Source organism: Magallana gigas, chromosome 3 (assembly GCF_963853765.1).
Source record: "Magallana gigas chromosome 3, xbMagGiga1.1, whole genome shotgun sequence".
NCBI lineage: Eukaryota > Metazoa > Mollusca > Bivalvia > Ostreida > Ostreidae > Magallana > Magallana gigas.
In genome coordinates, this window is record NC_088855.1 from 46,811,789 (window position 1) to 46,833,548 (window position 21,760).

Sequence of the window (21,760 nt, forward strand, 5' to 3'; positions counted from 1 at the left end):
AATAGTACGAACAATTTAGATATTTTTTTGCAGTCGTATGTATTCATACGCCAGAGTTCAATAAAGTCTTGTTTAAGCATCGGCTGTCTCCGTAAATCTCCGACAAGCAGAGAGTCATTCTATATTTAGAGGTCGCGTCATCAAGCCATCACGTGACCTTGTGTACACATCCTCTTGTTTGTTGGAGATTAACGGAGACAGCCGAGCATCTGGTTGAACGAGAGTTCATTATTGCTTGGATCCATAAAATTTTTTGAATATTTCGATTACTTATACATAGTTTGATGGAATCAATTCTATCTTTAATCATTACACAATACGATTAATACGGGTTTTTTCTCAAAATTCTTGTCGGAAAAGTCCGAGAATTCATATTATAAAAATGTTCGTAATTCAAAGACAGATTATAAACTACTTGCCAAGCAAAGTAACATTTCGTTGATTTAAAAATGAATAATAATCGATAAAATCAACTCCCGTCAGTACTTCAGTACTTTGATTTGATAATTCAAGTTGATCAAACAGTGTATTATTCTAGATAAACTCTATTTCTCATGGGTAATACATGTAGTTGTACGTGCATATCATTTTCTAACCTCGCCATTATCAAAGATGATCAGAAGTCATACTATGTTTACATCAAACTGCTTGTTGTGATGTCTGGAAAGCATGCATCATTTATCAAACACCGACTTTTTTCATCAGGTTTTATTTTCATGACAATGAAATAATACATGTATTTTGACTAGAAAATATAACAAATCATATTGACATCCATACATTCGCATATTTAACGTGACAATGTCCAGCACCATTGGTTTCCGCAGCCTTTGATTTAAGTGTTTTTATGCTAATAAGCATTTGGATAAATCCAAGTTTTTAACAATATGAAAAACTGCATCACTTGAGATACGGATGATATCTGTGTGTTGATAGTAACATAGGAGACGATGCTGATTGGTTTACAAACTGATGACGTAGGATCTCCTGATTGGGTAAGGCTCCGGTATAATAGAGAGGCGACATAGGTAGGGACAATCTTCTGTTGATTGAGTTTCCCAATGATGGACTCAGTGACCCGGAGCCCGCCACTAAATTAGCTCCGTGTAACAGAGATAAGGCAAGCTCTGAATCTGAAAAAGAGGAAAAAGCCATGGATTTAAACGTCGATTATACAGTGGAGAAAAATCAAATTTTCCTAAACTTTGTTTACGTCCGAAATTCGCATGCAGACGAAAGACTCACCTCCTAAACCTCGAAAGATCGTTTGTCTTTGTTTGCCCAGTTCATCACTGAAAGGCATCATGTTTGCCTGTGTCTGACTTTGCAAAAGACTCTCCATCGTTTCTCTGCAAAAAGAAATGTACATGTATACATACTAGTACGTATTTTGCCGTTATGTGTCTTTGCAAACTTTAGATCAGTATTCAGCAAGTGGAATAAGCTGTAGTTTATGTACCTTTCTATATCTGATAGCCTGCTGGAATCTCTGAAACCTTTTGCAAAAGGGTTGCTGTCTATTTTCAACTTTGTAATCTGAAACAGTAGAAAATAAATAATAAATGAATACGAAATTTAAAAAATAATATCATTCGATATTTTTATGTTGAAGTGACTAACTGTTCTCACCAGCTGGTTTTGGTAAGCGGTTACTGCAATGAATCCAGTCTCAGAAAAAGAGAACGTTTTATGGTCGGTCATTTTCAGTGACGTCAGAGGATTAGGTGTAGTTGATGTTTTCCTGATGATGTGAATTCGAGGCTGGTACTTGTGCATGGAATTCAAAATTATCTGGAAAGATTGACAAAAATTCGTAAAGTGGATTTGAGGGGAAAAAAGGCTATGATGAAATCTCAACACTTAATTGTTTGGTAGAAATCTTACATGTCCAGCCCTGTCCAGTACATTGTTGGTCAGCTTAAGTTTCTCAAAGGAGATGATCTGTTTCTGAAGTTGTGCTCCCGTGAAGACGGAGTCTGGGTGGACGTAGATGTTGGAGGGGAGAGGAGGGTCGGCTTTTCCCGCCACCAGCCACGCTGATCGGTGATAGGCGTACCTGTACCGCTTGTTGTCTACGGGTACGATATCCATTGCAACGATGTATTCTTGGTCAGGCTCCAGTCCGCTAAAGGACACGCGCAGAGTAGGAAACATGCGTCTGAAACGAAGAAAATAAACTGTAACCAGAATTTTGGGATAATTATAGTCAGCAAACCAAAATAGCATATAGTCTGTTATCTTTTCCTTCTGAACAATTCAGAGACTCTAATTAGAGATGTAAATTTTGTCGTGGCATCCGTGTCTTATATCACCGTTCGCTACTTAAAACGTCAACTTTGTACAAAAACATAAGACAAATGCTCACACGTCCCGCCCCCACCCATAAACTAGAACTCTATCCTCTTCGCGGTCACACTAAATACCGTCCTCTGTCGAAAGTGATGGGAGGCCGGGGGAGATCGGGTGTAGGCTTTGCGTGAGGGAACTCGTTCCGGTCCGATCTAATTTGTAAATGACAGTTTTTGTGCACAACACCACATCTTTGGAGCGGGGGTGCGGAGATTTAACCTTGCTGTTATGTTCAGGGCTAAAATAGACCAAGTCATTACATGCTGGGTAGTCAAACTCAATTCTGGTCGCCAGCGCAAGTAAATGCATCGTTTGGATGAGTGGTATCGCGTTTTATGTAATGATCATGGCTCCGATTGTATCTGCATTCATGTGTTGACATCTCTAACCTTACACTGAGCAATGCAATTTGGAAAAGGAAAAGAAATTACGGAGAGATTTTCTTGTTGAAAGAGAAGACAAAACAGGTGCTTGTTTTCCTGTAATGTGTAGTTAAGTCTGTAACAATTTGGGACGAGACCCCGGCGTTGACAAGGCGCAGGCGCTGACTGCCCCAACAACAAAGACGACCGATTCCATATTTTTTTTAGGAATCCTGCAATCTATCAGAATGATTCTTGGTAGTTGAATAGCTGATGATATCTGTTTTTATTCAGCCTATCAACAAATGGCCGCTTTAGTAGTCTTAATGAATGCCGCCTTTGTCTTTGTTTGATAAGACCAAGTTAACACTTAGGTCTGTTGACGTGTTCATTATCACATTTAATATCTTTTTATTGTGTCTTCGAATAACAATCGTATTAAATGATATCTATTTCCCCTGCGTTGAACAAACTGTATTTTGAGTCCGAGTAATTTTGGCAAAATACATATGATAAGAAGAACGTATCTCGTGTTCGTCTCTGAATAGCTCCCAATGCGATAGCTGTTGCGCCCAAAAAATCCAGGCTGTACTAAATCAAAATAAACTTGAAGTCCTAAAAGATAATACATGAATTGTTTTGTTGAATTTGACACCAATGCCGAGAATTTTGCTGATATCATCTCAGCATCTCGCGACTCTGTTGTCAATGTCACCAAATATAAACAAGATATTTTGGCCAGAGGCTTCAAGTCCGACATCTCTCGGAGTGTCAATAACATTGTTTCTGCTTGGGTGAAAAATCAATCGGCGATATATACATGTAACGGTGTGTGAATTTGTTCTTGTGGTCATAAAAATGTATAACTAAGATCCGACTTAAGAGAGACAAATTTATTAAAATGTTTTTAACTGTTCAACGTTTATCCTCAACATTAAATATACAATGTATTTTGAAATTTTTTTAATGCTAGGACATAAGTTTTATGAGGTTTAGAATTAAAAGAGTAAACGAATATTTTTGTTCAAAAATTTATTACAGATTAAATCATAAATTATAAATAACTTAAAATGAGACGGCTGGTTTAAAAGAATCTCGAATATATATTTCTTAGTTTATAAATACCCTTATACCCAGCTGTAATTCATGCTTAAGGCCTATTTTAAAAGAACAGAAAAGGATTGTTCATTTGCGTCCACTTTTCGTAAAACTAAAACGGAATCGATTAAAGAATGCTAAATATCTACAAACCTTCCTGATTTCGTGATGATCATTTCTGTGCCCAGCTCGTGGAACTTCTTCCACAGATCTTTGGACTCCAGACGGCATCTGACGTCGGCCAACTCCGGAGAATCCTCGGCAAAGTGTTCTATGGGAACCACGGGGGAGCCGCTGTCCGAGCTTCTACAAGGGGACACGGAGGGGCTGGGCTGCTGGGCCTCCAGAGATATGCAGGGAAGGTGGGTGTCGTTAATGTCGCCTAGTGAAATTATAAATTCAATTTAATTCAATCATCGTCAAATTTGAAAGAAATTTCAACTTTTACGTCGTCAATTATATGTTTTAACTTTTGGAAAAAGCAAGTAGATATCAAATTTATCGCTGAATTTTAATAAACGTGAAATAAGATATAATGAAATAATTTTTTTAATTACTGAAATCAATTCCATTAAATTTTCAACAAGATAATAAAGTATGAAATATTGAGAATCTATGTAAGTAAGCAAATGTTTACCTGGTGGTAAATCTGCGTGTTTTGGATTAGTTGGTCCTGAAAATGACGAAGTTGACTGAAGTCCACTAAATGTATCATCCTCTGTTTGTTTTGGTACTTTCTGTCCGAGCAGCGAGTCTATGGAAAAAGCATTGGCCTTCTGAGAGAGTCTGGATACTGGTGACTCTGCTTTTCTTTCCCCGCGAAACGATAAATCCATCCTTATAGAGGTATATTTGATAATATTTCACTTTTGATTAAGATTTAAAGCAGTCCCAAGCATGAAATATCAACTGAAACACTTTGCAAAGTGATTAAAATATTTTGGAGAATGCGCACTTTTTAATCGTCTGCCGTTTCCGAGGTGTGAATTTTGATTGGTTGCGTTTCGGTTAACTTACACGGTGGGCGTTCCTCGCTCCCGCAATGAGCTGAGTCAGCCACCGTGAATTATTTTTCCATTCCATTGATCTTAAATTAACTTTTTATTTACTGTTTATCAGTCATTGAATTTATGCATGTGATCATAAAGCTGAAATTTTACACATGGAAATACATGTATTTATACCAGTGTTCTGAAATCAATTGAAACATAATAGGTATATTTCAAGGATAGAAAAAAAAGTTATTGTTTATATATACCCGGCCGTATTATTTCACAACTCTCTTGAAATCGTGCTACTTCAGCCTTGGAATATTCTATCAAAACCTTTTACTTTTATCAAAGATTAATTAAAAATTTGATGCATGGACAAATATATTCAACAGGCTAAGGACATTATTGTCTTGTTTCGTAAAGTGATCGACAGGGAATAAAAATTTCAAAATTCTGACAAATTATGTGGATAAAACATATGCCAAACAAATGAATAATTACTAGTATTCACTACTTAAAGTTTTATGTTTTGTGATGTTATGAAATTATGTAGAAATTACAAAAAAAGGAATTTTTAAATATTTAAACATAAAATGTTATTTAAAAAATGTTTAAATATTTACAAACTTTTTATACGATATATTGCAGACATACCTATGCTATATGAAAATTACAAAGAGATAAAAAAAAAACAAAATTAATGTCAAATATAGAATTCTTCAATAATTATATATTCAATTTTGTTGAGTATCATAATGTAGAAGACTGTGCGAAATCTCCAACATTTCTTTAATTCTAATTTAAAACAATGGGCATCGTTCTTTTTTGGTGCTTTATCCAAAAATTGTGTTTACTTATATTGTTAAATGGTATGTTTGTTTAAGAATGTGTCAGAAACAAGCGATGTTAGCGCAGAGAAAAGTTCCCGAAATCACATAAAAACCAGTTTACCAGCAATTGAAATTCCGTGTAAGTATGGAAATTTTTTTATACATCGATGGTGAAAACGCGCGAACGACACTTGACATCCGAAGTATGGAACATGACAATACCGGTTCCCGCGCTACCGAGCCGGGGAAGGGGGCGGGGCGGGCCTCACCTGACCATGTATATACCTGTAGATAGTAGCGATAACAGATAATGAAGGTGTCGATTTAGTACAGAAAAGGTGCGACAAATGATGACCCAGGGCGCTCCAGGACAGGCCCTCCGTCATTTAATCCCAAAAATCCAATTTAAAATGGAAATAAAGTTGAGGAGTTTATTAAGATAAAACACATCAGCTGATAGATGTGGGTTTATTTGTCGCCCCTGTTTCCTGCCATTAGGGTAATGAAGTGTTAGGTAACACAGTCTTGATCCCCTCCACAGCACCATTACACTGTCCACTTTGTGTGATCAAATCTATCTGTATATCTGTGTATTTTGATATTTTATTGGTAAGAGTTTGCTAGCTCTAAATAATTCCCATGCAAAGGTAATAATTCAAATCTTAAAATCACATATGTACGGAAGCCCATTTAGGACCTATAAAAAAATATTTTTGAATTTGATATAACGAATTCTTGAATTTGTTAAAACGAATTTCAATCGTTATAACGAATTAAATTTGTTATAACAAATTTTAGGAATTCGTTATAACGAATTTAATCTGTTATAACAAATTCGCTGAATTCGTTATTACAGATTTTGAAAACTATTTTAACAAATTAAATTTGAAATAACGAATTCTTGAATTCGTTATTTCAAACTCATATGCTTTCTGTATATACCTTTTTCACAGATTCATTTATTTATATTCTGAATGGGTTAATTGAGCTCATGTATGTAAAATATTGCAAGAAGGATAAAATAAATGATCACGATATATGGGTATTCTATCAACGTTTTCTTGTTTTTCGTAATTGTGAATTTAATTCTAAACGCACGAAAAACAGACATCAATATGTACTTTGTATTTATATACATCTACTGAGTATATGTTTATCAGTACATCATACATTTGAGGAAGATTACTCTTCGTAGAAGATCAGAATGACACTTGCGCCATAATTATCAAATGCAAATCCAATGAATAAAAAAGTGAAATTACTTACCTTATAGATATTACATGTATGTTCAAATTCATACTGAAGCACTATGGTTGTCCGTTACATGTATTGCGAATAGAGTCATAAGTCGATTTTTTTGGTATCATTGGATTGTAATATTTTATAATTTTATTCAACTTTATATAGATTACTGATTCTAATTGATTTTGTATAAAATTTGCAGTTATTTTGTCTGATATATTCTATTCTGAGGTACAAAAGTCCATGAAGATATCTCAGCTACATTTAGTACTTTAATGTGTCCTACAGAAACGGCTCAGAAAAATTCCAAGTCTTAGCCGATTTTTTCTCGATTTCTAAAGTACCCGCCATTAGTTCGTTTTAACATTTAATTCAATCAATTTCCTTACGTTATACAACTCATCAGAATACATAACATGACATGAACATTCTATAAATTAATTACCATTGGTAAGTATACAGATAAAGATAGGGAAAAAAAACAATTAATGTATAACAAAAAATTACATTGGTGAACTTCTTAATCTAACATTAAGACAAGCGTGATCCTGTCCAAAAATCATCTTGTTTTCTTCTTTATCTCCATTGTCTGTTTGAATCAATTACGTATTCACGAGTTTCCTGTCATTCCTTTGAATCTTTGGTAACGTGTTTGGTAATTTACAGAAGACGATTTTATTTGTATCTCAATTTTTTCTACCTCATCCAGAAAACACCTCAATTAACGCACTTGGAAAAAAATATGCTTTTCTACTTACTCATGGATTAGACAGTTTGCAATGCAAATTGGTCTGTATGGGTCTAATTGTAGAACATGCTTGTGTTTATTCATTGCTTGACTAAAGTAAGTCTTGTTTAGTTTTTTGCTTTCATACCAATCAAAACCTCAAGCAAGTGGCCAAAGGGTTTAGTCCGGCATTTTGAATAGAAGAAAAATGATATCTTAGGGGTTTTCTTTAAATTTTTGATTAAAACATGTCATGCAAATCGCTATTCTTTGTATCAGCTTTAAAAAAGATTATCATAAATACTTCAAATTGTGTTCTAACTTTTCAAAAGTAATCTAATACTCGATACATTTTACACGTTGTATAGATATAAAAATGAGACTTACTCAAGCAAAATAAAATACTATTATAATATACATATATTATCCTTTCATCGAAAGTCATATTAAACTATAAATTAAATTTTACTTTTTTGTATTTCTTCTATAGTAACATCATAGGAACAGCGCGGGAACCAGTATTGTCATGTTTTATTTCAAAATTCAAAAAATTCAACTTTTTATAGTTTTCAACTGCAACTCTTTACCACTAGAATATCTGTTAATACTAAATAAATTAAATTGACAAACAATAAAATAACAACACACCCAAATGTTTTGGAGTAAAGTTCATGGTGAGATTTATATCCTTAACCTGTAAAACAAGTACGCATTTATAAATCACAAATGCAGTTCAAAAAATCAAAGCACAACAAATAAAATGGTTGCCTTTGTTATGTGCTCCACAAAATGGTAACATTACAGTTTATAAAACTGATTTTTTTCTCAGGAGTGTAAATAACTCAGATGGTGTCACAGATAAACCCATACAGGTGTGTATGTAAATAAACAAGTAAGCACATTCTATGGCAAGAGTACAGAATAAAATAAAAATTTAACCACACTCGAATAAAAATATAGATTTTGTTCAAATTTAAAAAATTAATGACATTCGTACCAGTATCGACATTTCACATTGCAAAAACTTCCTGTTTGATTCAACTCATCAGAACTTTACCCAATTCATAATCCTTTTACACAGAAACGATTATCCATTCAGAGATTATGGATATTTGACATCCTAGAGGAAAGAGAGAAGACTACATTGACCAATAAATCCTGATACAAATGTCATTATATGGGCAGTGACCAAAAGTGAACTAGACCAAAATGGAGATCATTAAATATGTTTAATGGTTTTTAAGATTGTAATATAAAATGCAATATCATAAATGGCTGTCTGATTACATTGAGTATGCGTCCACCAGTCTATATGACTGTAAACAAACATTGTCCCCTAGTACAAATGTACTCTCTTACTTCAAGGCAAACTTCTTTTTTTAACTTGTGTATTCTGAAAATATATCCTTCATAAAAATCTTGTTTTCCTATTACAAACCCTGTGTTATATTTTATATATAATAATTACATGCATTTTTTGTATTTAGTATGATTACTAATATCATAATAAAAAATATATCTCTTAAAGGTCCTAGATTGAAGATTTGTCAATATTTGGCATCTAATATATTGTAAACAATCTTTTCTAATAAAACTAAAGGAATGAGCACTAAACACCACATAATTTCATTGATGTAGAACATGAGTAGATAGACTAGTCGGCCACTTCATATGACGTCACTTAGTCAGACTTCGGAAAACACAACAATCTGCGCACATTCATGCACCATACATTTTTAAACTGTCGACACCTGTTTCATATATCTGACAAAATTTTTAACTAACATTAAACACAATAAAAACATATATTGCTGAGTATTTTGAAAATAAACTAACAAATTATGGCACATTTTACAAACACAGATTTTTGAATAATTGACACGGATATACAAGGTATATATATCGTATTTCAAGAGAAGTCACAGATCTTTAACTCAGCTGTAATTATTGAGGATTCTTGGATTTTTGTTTTACTGTGTAAACGTCAACACCCGTGACATACATGTACTTCTTAGTATTTTGACTCTGGTAAAATATCCCGGTCGTAGTCGGGATTCTGTGGGCACTGGGTGCTGCCCTTAGGGACCCCCAACATATTGAGCACCTTGTTATCGGTGGGGGCGTGGTCCTGACGGAGAGACTGCAGCAGGAAGTACGTCTCCACACCGGACACGATGGTGGTGATGAACCCGAACACCTGTAAAGGTAAAACAGAACAAATTAGAGAATTTTACCTTTTGGTTAATATAGATCAATTTTATGTAACAAATGTTACCCATCCATCCCCACTTCACCCTCTTACCCCCACCCCACCCCTGTTATACGTACAGCGGCCGCGGCGTATCCACCTTGTCCACACATGTGAGAAACCATCACTATGGACGCTATCAGTAAGAAAAAGGTGAAAATGGCTCCGATGAAAAAGTGCTGCAATGCGCAAATCAGTTTATCAATAAATATGATACCCAATTTTATCAATAATTGAATTTTATGTTTAACAAAAGATTTATAAAAAATATTTGATATTTTGTCTTACCCACACAAGCCAAGGCACAAATTTCATACACCATTTTTCATCGATAGTTAAGGCAAATATCAAGTAGTTTATGAAGTATGTCAAGAAGACACTGCCTGCAACAAATTCGAAGAACCCGTAACTTGACCCGTACGTGTAATCACACGCTAGATTAGACCCGGCCCATGTGCAGATCAAACATATGAAAGACAGAATCTGAAAAAATCCAAACACAGTATTATAGGCTATATTTATATTACGTAGTTGTTTTTCAAGAAGTTCTCCAAAGTAATTTATCGGTGGGTCGGAAAAAACTGAAAAACACTTTCCTCCAAAATCATTGAGGTAATATTATAAATAATGACCCCCCCCCCCCCACCCCCCAAATCACTGCAAATATATTTTTTCTCAAATCTTGAGTATTTATGCTGATTATCTTGATACATACAAAATTCATAGTTCGATTACATATGTAATTTCATTTAGTTGCCATCAAAACACTTAATGTATATTTATAGCTTGTCAAATTTATAAAATAAAAATAAAAAATCCCGAATTCTAATTCTTGACAAGGGTTGGTCGGTCTTACATGACACAGCTTCGGGCAAAACAATCACGAGCCTTAAATGGGTCAACTAGGCACATCAAGCTTTCTGGAAAGTTAGTCAGAACGTTAACTAGACCCCTAATCCAAAATCTCAGACGTTTTCCTGTTTTTTTTAACGATTTTGATATCGTAATAATTTTTTTTTAAAACCCAGAATAACGTCAGATACTACTAGACCCCGTGAAACTCTACTTCTCCGGTCCTCCCCCGATCGATACACAATCTAGATCCACCTCTGTAGGGCGAATAAAGTTGTTTATAAAAATAAAACAGTGCAGCCCTCCACAATATCCACCTTCCCAAATCAGAGGGTTTCTGATCCACACCTGCCTTGGAATGTTGCACAGAATCTTGAATTTCGAAATACCACAGCCATGATAATATTCTTACGATGATGGCGGCCTCGAATATCCCGAGCCGACTCTTGACGAAGGTGAGGTTGATGGAGACACATGTGTTGCCGATACGCCTGGTGTTTCCCTGGGTCTCCGGGGACTGGTCACTTTCCTCGGTGGACTGCATCTTCCCGGGTTACACGTGGTGACACAATGAACCTCTCTCACTCTAATGTTGTGTACGCGCACAGAACGTAATTTCCTTAATTTACAAAAATAGAACATAGATCTATTTTGCGCTAAAAAAGAAGGGGAAAGAAAGGTAACTCAATCTCAGAGAGAGAGAGAGCGCGAGCGCGAATATAACGCTGACAGAGGCGTTTAATCTTGCAAGCATGTATCAATCATACAAGAAGATTATTTACATCAATAGTAAGTTATACACTTTATTAAAGAAACTACCGTCTGTGTTCACATGCCACTGTACTATTCAAAGTATGCATGAAAAATAAAATGCAATAATAGTTTGCTATCATATTAAAGACAAAAACCATAAAAAATAAAAACATTCAAGGAATTTGAGTGAATTTTCCCCGTACATGTACATACGATATCATACATGTAAGCTGTATACTATGTTATAAGTCTTCAGCTCATAGACTGTAGATAAAATGTAGGATCGTGATCATGACAGGTGCGCGTATATACCGGCTTTTTTAAAATTTGTTATAATTCGTTAAATGCAATTCTAAATGTCGTAACGAATGCGACTTCCTCAAACAAACAAAAACTATAATTTACTATATACATTTGTTCTTACATACATCGATGCAGGTCACTGAATTTAACCCTACAAACTAGTTTTGTTTTCGTTTTGTTTTGTTTGCTATATTTTGGTGACGAGAGTGCGAAGTTCTATGTGTGATGTATTTGATAAGATGATGTCTTAGATAATTTGTATGTACACTTTTGTATATGTAAACAATCTACGAATTAGGTTCCCAGGCTAAAGAACAGAGAAAATATTTATCAAAAAATGAGTAAAAAATGTAAGGATAGACTACACGTAAATGTAAAGTATTAGATTTTTTCATCTTGCAAAAATATTTAGATTAAATGGTGTCCAAAAAATGTTTTCAAACAGCAAACATATCATAAACATTCAAACATTGAAACACAAAACTTGCCATTTCATCTATTCGTTAAGTTGAAAAATATCCAAAGGTGTTCATTAAGTAAAAACAGTTGTCTATATGCGTCTTTGTTTAGAAGTTCCCACAATTTGCGGATTGAGATAGAATCAAAGTTCAAAATACATTTAAGCTAAATCTTTTATTTACAAAAAAGTAAATATACATGTATGAAATGCATAATTTTATGCGTTTCGTAATTTAAAACATGCGACACATACTTTCAGATAATCAACGGTTATATATTTTGATGTAAACAAAACAACAAAACACATGTAAATGAAAGATATTTCTCTCGTGCGTCTTACTCACTCAGACATAGCAGATGAATAAATACCTGACATAGGTATATCATGATTAATGAGCTACATTTAGTTAAAGGTGTCACAAATCTTCCACATAGTTACGTCATGTACGTGTACACACGTAGTATTTAGTTTTTTATTTATGATACTAAAAACTTTTAACGCTCGTCTTAGTATTTTGACCCCGGGATACTCCCCGCGTCGTATTCAGGGCTCTGCGGGGTCGCTTTAGGGACCCCCAACATATTGAGGACCTTGTTATCGGTGGGGGCGTGGTCCTGACGGAGAGACAGCCACAGGAAGTACGTCTCCACACCGGACACGATGGTGGTGATGAACCCGAACACCTAAAGATGAAAAAAACATAACATATACGAAATTTGATTTTAGAACAGAGTACTGCAAATTAACAGTATGCCCCCCCCCCCCCCTCCGTTATACGTACAGCGGCGGCCGTGTATCCACCCCGTCCACACGTGTGAGTTACCATGACAATCGATGCTATCAGGTACAGAAAGGTGAAAATAGCCCCTATAAAGAAGTGCTACAAAACGCAGTAAAAAAAAAGTTAAAGATATTTAATTAAGCTTAGCATATACATTCTCATGTGATCATAATAACATGGACAATGACCAAAAATCATACAGTACTGGCTTAGGACAAATGGAGATTTACCTGTTCTTGTACAACTCAGTGAAATGATTCTTAAAGGTGGAATATAATGGTTATACCTGTATGTAGTTATATATAATATGCAATGTATTTACTTTTAGAGGGGGTGTTATGTTACGTATAAGCATAACTGGCTTGAACACTTTGTACAAGTGGACCAGTCTAATCGACTGTGCAGGCACCGTCCCTTGGTACTCTCTGTTTTCAGGCCACTTTGTTTCTGTATAGCTGTTGTGTTCACGCATTATCTCACACAGTTTAAAGCGTAAATCCCATACATATATTTTATTGTACTGATGAATTATTTTGCATATTGTTACCTGTAATATGAACCTGGACATTCTATATAGGCTATTATTTCATTCATTATTTGTTATTATCATGATATTTTTTTAATGTATATGCCCCCTGAGGGGCCTTGATTTGTGAATAAATAAATATAAATATATATCCTATTGTATAACAATTTTTTTTTTATCAAATACTAAATTTTATAATATAAAATGTATAAAATAAATATTTTACATAATTCAAAATATGTCTTACCCATACAAGCCATGGAATGAATTTCATGCACCATTTTTCATCGATACTCAGAGCGAATATCAAGTAGTTTATGACATCTGTCAAAAACACAGTGCCTGCAACCGATTCATAGAACCCATAGCTCGACCCGTATGTGTAATCACACGCCAGATTAGCCCCTACCCCAGCGCAGATCAGACAAATGAGCGACAAAATCTGCAAAATAAAATCAGAAATATCATCAGAAAGAGAGAGAGAGAGAGAGAGAGAGAGAGAGAGAGAGAGAGAGAGAGAGAGAGAGAGACGTTCTTTTAAGATGTTCCGTTGTAGGCTCTTCCTTTATTTTTTTAAGTCTGTTTCCAATCTTAAGAAATTAGCCCCTGTGATGTTTATTTATCAAGTTAGGTTACAGTTCGGTATGCTCAAATTAATTAAAGAGATTTGTCTACAATCCTTTAAACCATCATGAAAATCGCAATTACAAAAAGGAAAGTGAAGTTTGCTATTTATATTAAATATATTGATGGTGTTAAACATATTATACTTACAATTATGGCTGCTTCAAAAATCCCGAGAAGACTCTTCACATAGTTGAGGTTGATGGAGAAACATGTGGACCCTATGCGGACGGAGTCTTGTTTACTCTCCGGGGGCTGGTCCCCTCCCTCGGTCGACGCCATTTTTATTTGACAAAGTCATCACAAACGAAGCGAGCGTAATTTACATAATTTACAAGGTAAATTATTAATTGCTTTGTGAAAAGGGAAGAAGAAAGAGAACTCCAACTTGGCTATTTTGAAAGAAAGGGAAGAAAGACACTTTCAGAATTTATTATTTACATCTCTAGACACAAAAGGAAAAGCAAACATTTTTCAATTTCGTTTAAACGTTTGCACGCAAGTAGCATCATATCGTTTTTGAAAATAGGAGGCAGATTTATTCGAATATATGAAATCTTGACAACCAAAAAAAAAACCACCTTCAAAAGCCTAATTCGGGGAGGGGGATCCTCCATAAATAAACGAAAAGGAGAGGGTAGCTCCTCCAAAGTTCAATTTTCTTTGTGTAAATTAAGAAAATTGTTTCGAGAAAAATGCTACATATACCTGCCTGGTTCGTAACGTTCAGTTAATTAATAAATGAGCATATATATTTTTATAAAGTCTATGCGATTAAAATATTATTCACAAGTTACTAGTATACATGTGCAACACAGCACAGTTTACATGTATGAACAGAGAATACGCGTTTATGAATTAACAAATTTAATGTATTCAATTAAAAAATATATCACGACTTTATACATACTGCAGATTCATTGGCAACATGCATGTATACATATATATGGCACATCGTATAAGTAATGTTGTTAGGATTATCGTTGTAGCATTAATGTAAATACTATCGTAGGGCCTAAATAAGATGGTGCCACATATAAGTTCGTACACATCCATTCAAGTAAACAAAAACGGCCATGCATGGTTTTCAGGCAAGATCGCACAATAAATATTTATTGTATAATGTTACATAAACAGAACACATTAACTGTATATGTATTTAACAAATAAATGTCATTGACACGGACAACATGCACATTGCTAATACTATTTACTTTACATTAAATGGGAGGGGGGAGGCAGGGTTCGACACTAAGGCACGTCCGACCGACATTGTCTAGTAAACGATGGGTCCGGTCAGGTTAAATGCCTGTGTACTAGCCCGACTGGTCGTGTGAAAAAAAAAGTGCACATACTTTTTCTGTAATATTAATATCAATAGAAGTAAAAGCACTTTTTCCTAACAGGCTTAAATTTTTCAAACCGTTATTTAAGTACAACCCAAGGATTAACCTAGAGGATGAAGTGGGGGATTAAATACTCACTTTTTGATCGGTAACTTCGCCGGAATTTCCTCCGGACAAAAAGTCCAAGTCGCACTGTACATGGAGTTCATGAAATCGTGCAAATTAACACCAATGGCAATAAAATGATAATTATTTAATTCTAAAGACGTCTTCACAAACTCAGTTTATGCCTCTTGTAGTCTGTCTTATCTTTAAGGGTTATAAATACGGGTGATGCAACCACATGCTGTACAAAACGATGTTTATTACTAAGGCTAGTGTTGATATATAACAGTGAATTTGTTGGTAACTTATAATTAGCTAATAACACTGCCAAATTTATGCTAAAATAATCATAAACCCTTTGTTTACAGTTATAATATCTTTTTTTTTTAAATCTAATCCTCAACATAATGGCTGGGTTGGACTAATGCCACCAAAATACACTAAAAACAGAGACTGATTTTATATGTCATTTTAGTTAACACAATTACAAAACATTTGATCTATAAAATGTATGAATACATCAAATAATTTAAATTAAATAAACTGATAATTTTTTTTTCAATTTTTAGAATTTGTTTTATTTTCTAATCATAATGACTTGTTTCTAATCTATTGTCAAGTAATGAAAGTCTCCCCGATTTCTCAAACTTCTCCATGTTTCTCTGTTAAGGAGAAGTAAGGGAAGTCTCCCAAAAGTTTTGTTGGTCCCTGGTCAACCATTACTTGTATCATTATTAGTACAGTTTGAATAAAATTAAATCTTAAATAGTATTTGAATGATTTATTATTGGTAAAGATAAACCAATACAATTAAACAGAAACAGGTATTTAATATTTTATGTTTTTCATTACGTTTAGTTTATTTTTGTGAAAATTGGTCAGGGCTAGTAGTTAAAGAGTCAGGGCTAGTGAAAAACTTCTGAGGTAGCCCGACTGGTCTAGTAATTCAAAAACTTAATGTCAAACCCTGGGGGGAGCGGGGGGGGGGGGGAGTGGACGTTGAGGTAAAAATGTCCGAGCTAATCTAAGATCTAAGATACATACTTTTTGTCCCCAGTAAACAGTCTACGACATCATGGTACAGATGGAAACATAACCCGATTTTGCTTACTTAAATTAAGGAATAAAAAATCATTTTTTTTTTGTATTATGAGGTGATCAATTTTAGTCGGGAATGATCAATTCTAATAAGCCCTCCGGGCTTTATGATAGATTTGATTATGCGCGACTGTCATACATGTAATATTCAAAGAAAGATTCCTTTTTACTTACATAATATTTACACAATTTTTAGCAATTGTACAATTAGATATTGAAATAGTCATTGATGAACTGTATTGAACTATACATTACAAAATCTATTCGTAGTTTGTTATTATCACAGACAAAAACACTGGGTAGTGTAAATATTGTTCAATAATTAATTTTAAAAAGAAGAAGCACATCATTCCAAGTACACAAACTGGAAATAACCTATTTAGAATATATTTTATTTTGGTTGACATGACACAAAATTCGTAAAACTTGAGTTATAATTAAACAAACACTTTTGAAAACAGCTGATATCATGTTAATTGAAAATGGATATACATTGTATACATGTCTATGAAATTCATTAAAATTTACAAATTGAATTCATATTCGTTGAATAGTGAAAACGTTTTAGGGTCCGATGAAATGGACGTCGTTGCAATTCACAAAAACCTATGCATTCATGCTTCGTAATTACACGATCGTTAAAATTTTATCTTAATATATATTAGATTTATATTGCATTTTCTTCTTGGTGTATGAAAATAGCTATCACATATACAATGAATATAGAATCTTGCGCACCTCATTCACAAAGTCTTTTTATCGGTATAAATGACACGTGTGTAATATTAATGAATGTTCTACAGGCACGTGATAACGAATCTCTAACAAAGAACACATAATTTTTGGACAACTATCATTCACACAATGAGTGGCTCTAAATTTAGTTTCTATTTTATTATTATTCTCAATACTTTGATTCCGGAACGCTCTCTGGATCGTATTCTGGGCTCTGTGGGGACGCGCTGTTACCCTGGGGGACCCCCAACATATTGAGGACCTTGTTATCGGTGGGGGCGTGGTCCTGACGGAGAGACAACAACAGGAAGTACGTCTCCACACCGGACACGATGGTGGTGATAAACCCAAACACCTGGAGAAGAAAGAACAGATCATATTGAAGAAGTTTGAATAGTTGTTGCTATATATCCATTGAACAACAAAGTTACAATGAACAGCCCCCCCCCCCCTCTGTTTTACTTACAGCGGCCGCCGCGTATCCACCCCGTCCGCACGTGTGAGATGCCATTACTATGGACGCTATCAGGTACAGAAAGGTGAATATAACCCCACTGAAAAAGTGCTACAAAACCCAAAAAGACAAACATCATCGTTTTACATTAACAATATACGAACAAAATTTACAACCATATATCAACACTGCACCTTTTCATTCGTTCAAAAATTACAAGAAACACTCCTTACCCATACTAGCCACGGTACAAATTTCATACACCATCTTTCTTCGATACTAATAGTGAAAATCAAGTAGTCTATGAAGTATGTTAAAAACACAGAGCCCGCAACGAACTCATAGAAGCCATAGTTCGACCCGTAGGCATAGTCACACACCACGTTAGCCCCGGCCCCAGCGCAGATCAAACAAATGAGTGACAGAATCTGGAAGACAAAAAATTAGGTTCGTAAGTTGTTTAAACCACAAAAAGTTTACGAAAACTGCGCAAAAATCGACAAGAATGTCGAAAAACCCCCATATGAATCATGTTAAATAATATCTAAAGATAAAATTAATTCAATCAAACTATGTATCAGTAATAGATATATTTCTCGAAAATTGTATGGATCCAAGCAATATTGAACTCTAGTCTCGTTCAACCAAACGCTCGGCTGACACCGTAAATCTCCGACAAGGATTTACGGAGACAGCCGAGCGTCGAGTTGAACGAGACTATATTGAACTCTGGCGTAGGAACATATACGACTACAAAAAATATTTAAATTGTTCGTACCATTTTAAATCTGACTATTTTCAAGGTATTTATAAATAAGTTTCCTTGAAAAACAATGCTTCAGCATACATTACATCGAATTTATCAATTATTTTCAAGAACTAAGTCTTGTCAGCTGCAATGGTTTGTGCTGAGGTCCAAACACTGTTTCACTTTCGGTTTGTCTGAGTAACTGCATAGTAGAGTTGATTAAAATCAACTCCCCAAAAGGAAAACAGATTTATTCCTTAAAGAATCGTGGATATCTAATAATTTAGCACACAAGTCACATTCCATGTATAAATATAGTGTGATAAAACCCCAGTAATTCGTACGATGATAGTTCCCTCGAAAATCCCGAGAATACTTTTGACGAAGGTTAGGTTAATGGAGATGCTGGTTGACCCTATGGGTATGGACTGACGCTGGCTCTCCGCGGACTGGCTACTCTCCTCGGTGGACGCCATCTGCCGGGTAAATGATGATAATAATCACACTTTAGCGGAGGAAAGAAAGGCAACTCCAGGTTAGTACAAAAGACTTGACCCTCGTTAGATATAATAACCGCTATCATCAATACATTGTATAATATAAAACTCTACCCTACCCCCCATTGATCAACACCTAAAACTAGATTTATAACCAGGAAGGTTTTGGAAAAAATATCGAATACACAAAAGGGTTCGGTGTTCTTCTACTGAGCTAACCCTAGGCTTGCTTTTTATACACGTTAAAAGTACTCAGCTTAGGGAATCATAAGCATACACTGTACATGAAACTAAGCAAGAACATTAAAAAACAAATCCACTGACCTGGTGATATTGATGTATGTTTTAGTTGTCTCCTCACTGGATACACTCTACCTTAAATTAAGCTATAAATCACGTGACAAAGGGGGCGTGCAAAGTTCTGATAAAGGGGAGATATGCATCTGGAGCTGCATAGATAAAGTACGATCTTTTCGTGCATAATCATGTTTTAAGTTGGACCCCTCGAGAGCCAGGTAAATTACGTATACATGTACATATATATACTTTAAAACAACAGTGTTTTGTGTACAGAAAATGAATTTCTAATGATTCAAAGACGAAACCGTCAAGTGGTCAATTCGGTATTGTAAAGGCTAAGTTATGTTATCGCTGTAATCATATTGTAAATTTATAAATTCTGTAAATAATCCAGTAACAGGCCGATAGACTTGAGTAGTTCTCGAATGATACGACCTATATATGTACATGCATGAAGTATCAGATTAGCTATTAATTATTCCAATGTCATACTGTCTGCAGTCGGATACCTATATAAAACGTATTCTACATCCATTCACTATTTTCCCCCTCTTCTTTCACAGAAAGTGCTATCAGCCCACGTAAAAACCCCTAACAAAATAGACCGAGAAAGAAAATTTACCTCCACAGATACCGGTAATAAATACATTTTATAAAAAAAAACACCAAAATCTATTTAGTTAGAATTTTTACTTTGATTGTTGTTTATTTTGTCCTATAATATGATTATAATATTGTTAACTCTTTGTGAAACTTTTGGCCAAAGTTAACCATTTCGCATAGCTGCAGCTGGGTCAAGTTTTTTTTTTTAGCAGTGGTTAAACATATATATGTAGATCATCGCTTCTTGTTGATGTAAATTTTAGTAGACTACACAAGAATAGTTGAGAAAATAGATATTTTTGTCATAATTTCGACACAACATACACAATTAATGAATCAGACGTATTTTTAAATTTTTAATTGTAATATAACTATGTTACTTTTATGCATGCATATCCAAATACAGTGGGGCTTCAGATATCACAGGTGCTTGAGGACAGGACGACCCCCCCCCCCCTTCCCTCCCCCACTTCAAGTATCAAGACCCCGGGACTTTGTTCATTTTTTCTTTAAATCATCTTTTTATGACATATTCATACTCTAATGTTTACATTCATTTCACAAAATTATACTTTAAAAACATACTGAAAAAATCCATACCCCCTCTACGTATAATTATATATAGGAAATATGATTTTTTTTTCCCAAAATTTTTAAGTAATTTTTAGCAACTGATGTATAAATAAGATTGTAAATATGTAATAAAAAGATAATTGAAAGAAAAAATGAATGTAGTCCCGGGGGTGTAGATACATGGCGGTAGGGGAATGATGGGGGGGGGGGGGGGGTGGTCCTGTCCTCAAGCACCTGTGACCCAGTCCAGAACGTTTCATCTATATGTCGATGAGCCAAAATATATATTATCCACTAAAGCAGTTTATGTAATTTTCCTGATTAATACAATTCTTTTGTATAATATAAATTTCAGTCTTTTAGTCCCAAATAGGGTGTGCTTTTTTCACAAAATTAATGTTAGGCATTACCTAAAGATGTTTTTTGTTGTTGAGAAATGTACAGAATTGTGTCTATCCACAAAATCTTAATCATAGTCTCATATTTATAATGTTTTTGCAACACATTACTAGACTCTATTCGATAATTTCTAATTTTATGAATGAATGATTTACGAAATATGAGGAAGTAACTATTGCTGTAGTTGTGTTTGTGTGTATATCTCTACATCCTTTACAAACCCCTGTAATTCCTCGGGTTAAAAAGAGGGGAGTAACGAACGAAGAAATCTTGATTCTAATACCAGTATCAAAATCGTTTTTCATTGGTTGATAGGTGTCATAATTATAAAATCGACAAAACGTGAAAGAATAGAAACCTAGGGCTTAGTATTGAAACAAAACGCTGTTGTTACACGGTTATTTTGTTAGATAGATAACATATAATCTGTTCACTATGTCATAACATCTTCTATTCATTGACGTAGAAAATATGTATCACAGAAAATAAAAAAATAAAAACGTAATTGTATATACGAAGTACGACTATGTCACCTGGAAGTCTGAACGCCTTTTTTTTTAAAGTATAAAACCGTCGAATACTTTTACAAATTTTATTTTGAATTATAGCTGTTCAAGTTATTGTATGTTTAAGGTATCTCACTACACCCAGACTTACACTTTTTAAGACACTGAATAACAAGATGGCGATTTAAATATTTTGTTAAACTGTTTATATATCGTTCGATTGGATTGTAAATCCTCGTAGCTCAGTGG

The 21,760-nt window shown here is 34.5% G+C and overlaps 5 protein-coding genes across 10 annotated transcripts in view; 1 reads left to right on the forward strand and 4 right to left on the reverse strand.

Moving 5' to 3' along the window:
* Positions 1-693: 693 nt before the first annotated feature.
* Positions 694-4,766, reverse strand: LOC105341726 (T-box transcription factor TBX20). Its single transcript, XM_011448405.4, has 7 exons — positions 4,447-4,766; positions 3,963-4,191; positions 1,885-2,158; positions 1,630-1,791; positions 1,460-1,536; positions 1,246-1,349; positions 694-1,133 (listed from the first exon to the last, which is right to left on the reverse strand). The coding sequence occupies exons 1-7, from the start codon at positions 4,643-4,645 to the stop codon at positions 901-903; spliced, it is 1,278 nt and encodes a 425-aa protein (XP_011446707.3). The 5' UTR covers positions 4,646-4,766; the 3' UTR covers positions 694-900.
* A 3,487-nt stretch (positions 4,767-8,253) lies between these two features.
* On the reverse strand, positions 8,254-11,354 carry LOC105341725 (proteolipid protein 2). Of its 2 annotated transcripts, none has more exons than XM_034443250.2 (4): positions 11,049-11,354; positions 10,137-10,231; positions 9,929-10,027; positions 8,254-9,797 (listed from the first exon to the last, which is right to left on the reverse strand). In XM_034443250.2, the coding sequence occupies exons 1-4, from the start codon at positions 11,242-11,244 to the stop codon at positions 9,612-9,614; spliced, it is 576 nt and encodes a 191-aa protein (XP_034299141.2). In that variant the 5' UTR covers positions 11,245-11,354; the 3' UTR covers positions 8,254-9,611. The 2 variants fall into 2 exon arrangements, with proteins under 2 accessions (XP_034299141.2, XP_011446706.3); XM_011448404.4 differs by having other exon boundaries at positions 10,137-10,331; positions 11,113-11,345.
* A 1,020-nt stretch (positions 11,355-12,374) lies between these two features.
* LOC117680304 (CKLF-like MARVEL transmembrane domain-containing protein 4) lies at positions 12,375-14,592 on the reverse strand. The gene is made up of 4 exons (XM_066080047.1): positions 14,298-14,592; positions 13,771-13,965; positions 12,998-13,096; positions 12,375-12,899 (listed from the first exon to the last, which is right to left on the reverse strand). The coding sequence occupies exons 1-4, from the start codon at positions 14,427-14,429 to the stop codon at positions 12,723-12,725; spliced, it is 603 nt and encodes a 200-aa protein (XP_065936119.1). The 5' UTR covers positions 14,430-14,592; the 3' UTR covers positions 12,375-12,722.
* Positions 14,593-17,069: 2,477 nt separating this feature from the next.
* Positions 17,070-19,560, reverse strand: LOC105341721 (CKLF-like MARVEL transmembrane domain-containing protein 4). Of its 2 annotated transcripts, none has more exons than XM_011448397.4 (5): positions 19,455-19,560; positions 18,978-19,109; positions 18,119-18,313; positions 17,898-17,996; positions 17,070-17,786 (listed from the first exon to the last, which is right to left on the reverse strand). In XM_011448397.4, exons 2-5 carry the CDS (start codon positions 19,107-19,109, stop codon positions 17,601-17,603), a joined length of 612 nt encoding a protein of 203 aa, XP_011446699.1. In that variant the 5' UTR covers positions 19,455-19,560; the 3' UTR covers positions 17,070-17,600. The 2 variants fall into 2 exon arrangements, with proteins under 2 accessions (XP_011446699.1, XP_019928280.1); XM_020072721.3 differs by having other exon boundaries at positions 18,978-19,138; positions 19,455-19,542.
* Positions 19,151-21,760, forward strand: part of LOC105341722 (uncharacterized) — a 13,675-nt gene continuing 11,065 nt past the window's right edge. For 2 of the 4 annotated variants that reach the window (XM_011448401.4, XM_011448398.4), the window contains exon 1: positions 19,529-19,645. The gene's annotated coding sequence lies outside the window, so the exon portion shown is untranslated. Of the gene's footprint in view, positions 19,169-19,528; positions 19,646-21,760 lie in introns of those variants that run through there. The other 2 variants (XM_066080048.1, XM_066080049.1) reach the window with 2 other exon arrangements.